General features: G+C 51.6%; 1 protein-coding gene across 12 annotated transcripts in view; it reads left to right on the top strand.

Annotated features, from left to right (window-relative positions):
* Positions 1-7146, top strand: part of Tnrc18 (trinucleotide repeat containing 18) — a 101493-nt gene that overhangs the window by 30806 nt on the left and 63541 nt on the right. For all 12 annotated transcript variants that reach the window (XM_031338583.1, XM_031338589.1, XM_031338584.1 and 9 more), the window contains one exon: positions 1195-2820. In XM_031338583.1, the coding sequence (XP_031194443.1) occupies positions 1195-2820 (1626 nt within the window). The remainder of the gene's footprint in view (positions 1-1194; positions 2821-7146) is intronic.

The raw sequence follows: 7146 nt of genomic DNA, 5'->3' as shown, positions 1-7146 counted from the left end.
TCCTGGAACTCACCATGTGGACCAGGGTGGCCTTGCACTCACAGGGATCCACCTGTCTTGGCCTTCCAAGTGCTGGGATTAAAGGCATACACACCATAATTCCTGACCCTTCATCAATATGTTCTTAACTCTTTTTAAAATCAATAATTGAATCATCTTCCTTCCTTCCTTCTTCGTGTGTGTGTGTGTGTGTGTGTGTGTGTGTGTGTGTGTGTGTGTGTAGATCAAAGGACAACTTTTAGAGTTCTCTCTTTTCACCAGATAGGCTGGAGATCAAACTCAGGTCTTCAGGCTTGACAGCAGACATTGCTACTGAGGCCTCTTATAGGTCTGTCCTTCTTTCCTTCCTTCCTTCTTCCTTCCTTCCTTCCTTCCCTCCTTCCTTCCTTCCTCTCCTTCTCCTTTAGTCCTTTCTTTCTGCCCCCTATCTCTCTGTCTCTCTCTTGCCTCATGTAGTCCACAGTGGCCTAGACCTTGGTTCATAGCTAAAGATGGCCTTAAACTTAACATCCACCTGCTTTTTCCATCCTGAATGCTAGGCCTCAGCCTTTTTGAGACCTTGTCTTAGTTAGGGTTTTACTGCTGTGAACAGACACCATGACCAAGGCAAGTCTTATAAAGGACGACATTTAATTGGGCGGGCTTACAGGTTCAGAGGTTCAGTCCCTCGTCATCAAGGTGGGAACATGGCAGCATCCAGGCAGGCCATGGAGCAGGAGGAGCTGAGAGTTATACATCTAAATCTGAAGGCTGCTAGTGGAAGACTGACTTCTAGGCAGCTAGGGGGAGGGTCTTAAAGACCACACCCACAGTGACGCATCTACTCCAACAGGGCCACACCTCCTAGCAGTGCCACTCCCTGGGCAGAGCACATACAAACTATCATAGAGACCCAGCCCCAAAGGCCTCTCACTTGTCTGTGAGTTTACCCACGGCCTTTTAATTAGCTCTGGATAGCTCTGAAAACAACCTTTGGCCGTTCTTCCTTTACTAATTAGGACACAGGACTGAGAGGATGGGATGGTTAAATAAAGCCAGGTTTCTATTCACTTTCTAGCCTTGCCTGGCTTCTCTCAGAAGGACCAGGCTCCTGCACATTCTCTCTAGGGTACAATGCACCCTTGGGTGAAGGGAGGGCGTCTCGGGGTTGGGAGTGGGTAATGGTCCTGGTTCACTATGTCCTTTTCTCCCTAGATGGCTTCTACCTGCCTGCCCCGGGGACCCTGCATGCTCACACGCCCTCGTCCAGAACTCCCAGTGGCCACTCCTCAGGCGGTCCAGCCAAAGGCTCCTCCCGGGAAGGCACAGGGAAGGATCGCTCAGGCCGTGGCGGAGACCCTCCTCCGTTGTTAGGCAAGAAAGACCCTCGGGCACGTGAGGAGGTGTCCGGGCCCCGTGGTGTGGTGGACTTGACTCAGGAGGCCCGAGCTGAGGGCCGCCAGGACCGAGGATCCTCACGCCTGGCTGAGCGCCTGTCTCCCTTTTTGGCAGAGGCCAAAGCCAAGGGTGCCCTGCAGCCGTCGGCCTTGAGCCTGTGCAATGGTGTGGTGGACGCGGGGCTGGTGGCCGAGTTGGGCCGTGGAGGTGCCAAGGAGGTAGCCAGGCAGGAGGAGAATGCTCGGCTGCTGCGGCGGGCTGAGGCCCTGCTGCCTGCTGCAAGGCCCTGTGGGTCCCCACTACCGCCTCCACCACCACTGCCCCCCAAAGGTCCCCCCGCACCCCCTTCCTCGACACCAGCCGGTGTCTACACCGTGTTCCGTGAACCGGGCCGTGAGCACCGCGTGGTGGCACCCACCTTTGTGCCTTCTGTGGAGGCCTTTGATGAGCGTGTGGGACCCATCCAGATAGCATCCCAGGCTCGCGATGTCCGGGCCAGGGAGCGAGAGCCAGGCCGTCCTGGGGTCCTGCAAGGTCCACCTGGATCTCCACGACTGGAGCGACCAGAGGTCCTGCGGGAGAAAAGCTCCGTCATTCGCTCCCTCAAGCGTCCGCCTCCATCGGATGGACCTCCAGCAGCCCGCTCCTCCCGGTCCTCCCCGGATGCCCGAGCCTACCTGCCCCCCAAGGAACTACTCAAGCCCGAGGCTGATCCGAGGCCTTGCGAGCGCACACCCCGAGGCCCGAGCTCTGCTGCTGCCCAGCAGGCTGCTAAGCTCTTTGGCCTGGAACCATCCCGACCACCCGGGCCGGAGCACAAGTGGAAACCCTTTGAACTGGGCAACTTTGCCACCACGCAGATGGCTGTCCTGGCAGCCCAGCACCACCATGCCAGCAGAGCCGAAGAGGAAGCAGCTGTCGCCACAGCATCCAAAAAGGCCTACCTGGACCCCGGGGGCGCAATGCCCCGGGCCTCGGCCACCTGCAGCAGACCCGGTGCTGACCTCCACTCTGCAGCCCACGGACCTGGAGAGGCCTCTGCTATGCAGAGCCTCATCAAATACAGTGGTAGCTTTGCTCGGGAGGCCGTGGCAGTGCGCCCTGGTGGCTGTGGGAAGAAGAGCCCTTTTGGAGGCCTGGGCACCATGAAACCTGAACCTACACCCACGTCTGCGGGTCCCCCTAGAGCCCAGGCCCGGCTCACACACCCTGGGGTCCCTACAGCTGGAGGGGGCCGGCAGCTAAAACGAGACCCAGAGAGACCTGAGAGTGCCAAGGCCTTTGGGCGAGAGGGCTCTGGTGCCCAGGGGGAAGCCGAAGTAAGACACCCGCCCGTTGGCATTGCCGTGGCTGTGGCCCGTCAGAAGGACAGTGGGAGCAGTAGCCGGCTGGGGCCTGGGTTGGTAGACCAGGAACGCTCTTTGTCGCTGAACAATGTCAAAGGTAGGTGCTGGGTCCTGTTAATTGTTTTGGTGGTGGTGGTTTTAAAAATATCGGATCTCATGCACAAGATAGGCAAGTGCTCTGCCATCCCACCCCTCCTTTTATTTTGGGGGGACAGTCTTATATAGACTGTATATAGCTCACTCACACTGTAGGCAACAATAGTCTTGAATTTTTATTTCCCTTTTCTCCACTTTCTGAGTGCTGAGTGTTGTGGTAATAGTACGTGCCCGGAGACACATGTTTATGTAGTGGTGAGTGGTCTTTCATGCTGAGCAGGCCTTCTAACAATTGACTCTCACCCCCCTCCAGCCCCCATTTTTCGTTGAGTTGCTGTATAGTCTAAATGGGTTTTGAACTTGCGATCTCTCTCCTTAATAGTTGGGAATTAAACCAGGAATAGTCCCCACTCTTCTTAGATGTTAATATTTGGGTGTACGTGTGGGTGTGGGTGTTGGGACAGGTGTTGTGTGGAAGTATAGAGGTAAGAGGACAACCTTGGAAATTTGTTCTGTGTTTGAGACAGGCTCTCTTATTATATTTGCTTTGTGTGTGTGTGTGTGTCCCACACAGCCATGTGAATGCACCACAGTGAACATGGGAAAGTCAGAGGACAAGTTGTAAGAAATGGCTTCTCTTCTACCATGTGGGTTTTGGGGATGGAACCCAGGTCTTCAGGCGTGGCACCAGGTCCCTTTACACACCAAGTCACCTGACTGGCTGGAGACAGTCACTCTTACTGGGGCTGCAGACACCAGCCTAGCTGACTTAGGATCTTTCACAGATTCTCTGCCTCATATCTGGCTGTCTTTGTTTTTGTTTTTGCTTTTTGTTTGGTGAGTTGGTTTTTTTTGTTGTTGTTGTTTTGTTTTTCGAGACAGGGTTTCTCTGTATAACCCTGGCTGTCCTGGAACTCACTCTGTAGACCAGGCTGGCCTCGAACTCAGAAATCCATCTGCCTCTCCCTCCCAAGTGCTGGGATTAAAGGAGTGCACCACCACCACCCAGCTGTTTGTTTTTTGTTCTTTTGGTTTTTTGAGATAGGATTCTTTGTGTAGCCTTAGCTGCCCTAGAACTCACTTTGTAGACCAGGCTAGCCTTGAAGTTACAGATGTCTGCCTGCCTCTGCCTCCTGAGTGCTGGAATTAATAGTGTATGCCACACTGCCTGGCCCAAACCCTATTCGTTTTGTTTTGTTTTTAAAGATTTATTTATTTATTTTATGTATATGAGTGCACCATTGCTCTCTTCAGACACACCAGAAGAAGGAATCACATGGTTGTGAGCCACCATGTGGTTGCTGGGAATTAAACTCAGGACCTCTGGAAGAGCAGTTGGTGCTCTTACCCGCTGAGCCATCTCTCCAGCCCTGTTATGTTTTTTTTAAAGATGTGGTCCTAGCTAGCTTGGAACCTACTATGTAGACCAGGCTGGCCTCGAACTCAAAGAAGTGCACTCACCTCTGCCTCTGGAGTGCTGGGATTCCTGGCTAGTTTCTTAGTCTTTTCTCCCAAGCATCCCTCCCTCACACTTCTCCCTCCCTCCCTTCCTCCCTCCCTACTAGTACTGCTTGCCTGTTCTCCACTTGCCCATCATGGCTGCTATTGAAACTTTGATTGCCTTTCCCATTATCCGCATAGACGTGTAGAGTGCAGGAGAGGAGAACGGAGAAAAAGACTATTATGTCTCCCCAGCACCCCGAACACTTTCCTGCCTCTCCCTGAATTCATTTTCCTGAGCAATTTGTGTGTGCCTGCAGAGCGGCTAGCGCAGCACAGCCTTGGTCTTACGTTGCTCCCGCAGCACAGTGTGGGTTGTTTCTCCCGAGATGTCAGACTCTTTACAAGTATCATTTTTTTTTACGGCCTTTAATATTCCGTGGAGAGCACGCACCAGCAGGTACTGTAGTTAGGTCTCTGTTCCCCGGTGGGCATTTTAAGTCTTTGCCTGCTCTCTTTTGTGTGGAGAACGCTGTGTGGAATATTTTTGCACGTAAGCACCTCTGGTGCTGTGTTGAGTCGCTTTGTTCTGTCCTAGGGATTCCTAGGAATAGACCAACCTTAAGCCTTCCATTCTGAGTCTTCCTGTAGGGTAGAGCCAGGCATTGACTCATTCATTGCCTCTGGGGTCCAGTCAGCGTGGGGCTTGGAGCATAGTAGGCGTTGGGTAACCAGGTGAATGAATGAATGAATGAATGCTTATGAACGGTAGAGGCGGCTTCCTGACAGGCTTTAGTGAATCTTTTTTAACTGACAAAAACAAAAACAAAACCAAAACTGTATGTGCATGTGTGTCACACATATGTTAGTGCCCACAGAGCTGAGAAAGGGAACCCATATCCCTTTTACCTGCTGAGCTGTCATAACGGCACCCTGGTTGCTGCTGCTTCTTTTGTAAAATAATTGTTTATTATCATTTACATGTGTGCACGCATGCACATGAGTGTATGAACATGTGCTTGTTGTATGCAGAGGAGGAGGTCAGAGAACAACTTCCTAAAGTTGATTCTTTTCTTTCTACTGGGTTCAGGGGATCAAATTCAGGTTGTCAGGCTTATGTGGCAAGCAATTGTGGCCACTGGATTATCTCAGCTTATTTTTTTTTTGTCCCTTTCATTTTCCTGTCTGTCTGTCAATCTGCCTGCCTGCCTGCCTGTCTATTTGTCTATCTGTCTTGTTTGTGTGTGTGTGTGTGTGTGTGTGTGTGTGTGTGTGTGTTTGAGTTCCTGTGAGTATCTGGGCATTTGTGTGTCCATGTGCCTGTTTTAAGGTCAGAGGACAATCTTGGGTGTCAGTTCTTGCTGTCTACCTTGCTTAAGGCGGGGTCTCTGTTTGTTACTGTGTACACCAGGCTGCCTGGTTTGTGCGCTTTTGGGGGACTCCCTAGCCTTTGCCTCCTATTTCATTGTAAGAGCTCTGACATGGGATCCGAACTTCTGTCCTCGTGCTTGCGCGACGAGCACTGTATCTGTTGAATCATCTCTCTGGCCTTTTTTTTTCTTTTTTGAGACAAGGTCTTGTTATAGCCACGGCTGAGGCAAACTGGCCTCGACCTTGTGATCTTCCTGCAAAGTGTTGGCATTGCATGTTTCAGCTACCACACTTGTTTCTTTGACCCCATAGTGAGGTTGAATCTTTCCCGAGAACTTGGTAAGTTGGTAGGTGTCCTTGAGTCCTCGAGTATTTTGGAAACCTATCTTCAACATGTTTATTGAGCCCTGTACTGTGCCAGCTAAGGGCAGAGCCTGCTGCTGTGCTGAGGGCCTTTGTGGGTCCAGGCATTGGAACATCCAGGCATGTGCTCGGGTGTATGCGCGTGATGTCACGGCAGGCTGAGTGAAGGCCCAGAAAAGGTTGTGTCCAGCTGGTTCTTGCTTGTGGGACATCTCAAGCAAGAACCTCAGACCTCCTAGACCACAACCCAGAAGGGGATGTGGTCTAGGAGGCTAGGGACAAGAAACAATGCCTACGAAGGTCTATGAAGGAGGGATGCTCCTTTATTGCGATTTCCAGACTAGACACCCATAGAAGCACCAAGACCTTGTATACATATATCTCCTGTCATCTCCTGGGTTCCTCCCCTTCCCTGCCTGCCTCCTGCTGCCTTCTGGGTTCTATGGTCTTTGCAAGCAGCCACTTCTGTGGCCTCCCACCTGGAATCATTTTAGTCCTATTTCCCAGACAACCTAGCAAGGCCAGGTGTTCTCTCTCACTCTGACCCATTTGTAATGTCAGAGCAGGCTTCTGGGACACACCCTGCCTTGGAGGTGGAGTACTGTGCCTGGGTCTGTCTCTCTGCACTGTTGTTATTTCTGGAGATGGGGGGGGGGTTATTATGTAGCCGTGATGAGGAAGGAATTCACCAAACAGACCAGGTTGGGCATGAATTCAAAGAGAACCTCCTGTCTCTGCCGAAGTTAAAGACCTGTGCTACCACATCCTGCTTGTAGTGGTATCTTTGTTTACATCACCCAATGCTCCAGCTGGCCTATGCCTGCTCTCCTGGTAGAAAACTTCCCATCCCTGTATTGACTGTGCCTGGATGTCTTCATGACTCTACAGCATCTGAGACTTTGGACTTTGGATCAGGATGTACTCCTTGTCTGCCCTGCCTTTGAATTCCCCCAGCACGGAGGTCTAAGTGACTGGTGCCTAGTGGGTGTTTGCTGACTGACTAAACGATCCTCTTATATAGGTATACCTCTTGGTAGGGTTACCTAGCCAAGGAAGCTGGTCCTTTGATGATGGGGATTTGCAGCAGCGCCTGATTATTCTGGGGTGGAATGACAGGGTACAAGTCTTCTAGTCTTTTTTTTTTTTTTTTTTT

This window comes from Mastomys coucha, unplaced genomic scaffold, assembly GCF_008632895.1.
Source record: "Mastomys coucha isolate ucsf_1 unplaced genomic scaffold, UCSF_Mcou_1 pScaffold22, whole genome shotgun sequence".
In the NCBI taxonomy this organism is placed as follows: domain Eukaryota; kingdom Metazoa; phylum Chordata; class Mammalia; order Rodentia; family Muridae; genus Mastomys; species Mastomys coucha.
The sequence above is the reverse complement of the archived record's forward strand: the minus strand, read 5'-3'. Positions and strand labels throughout refer to the sequence as shown.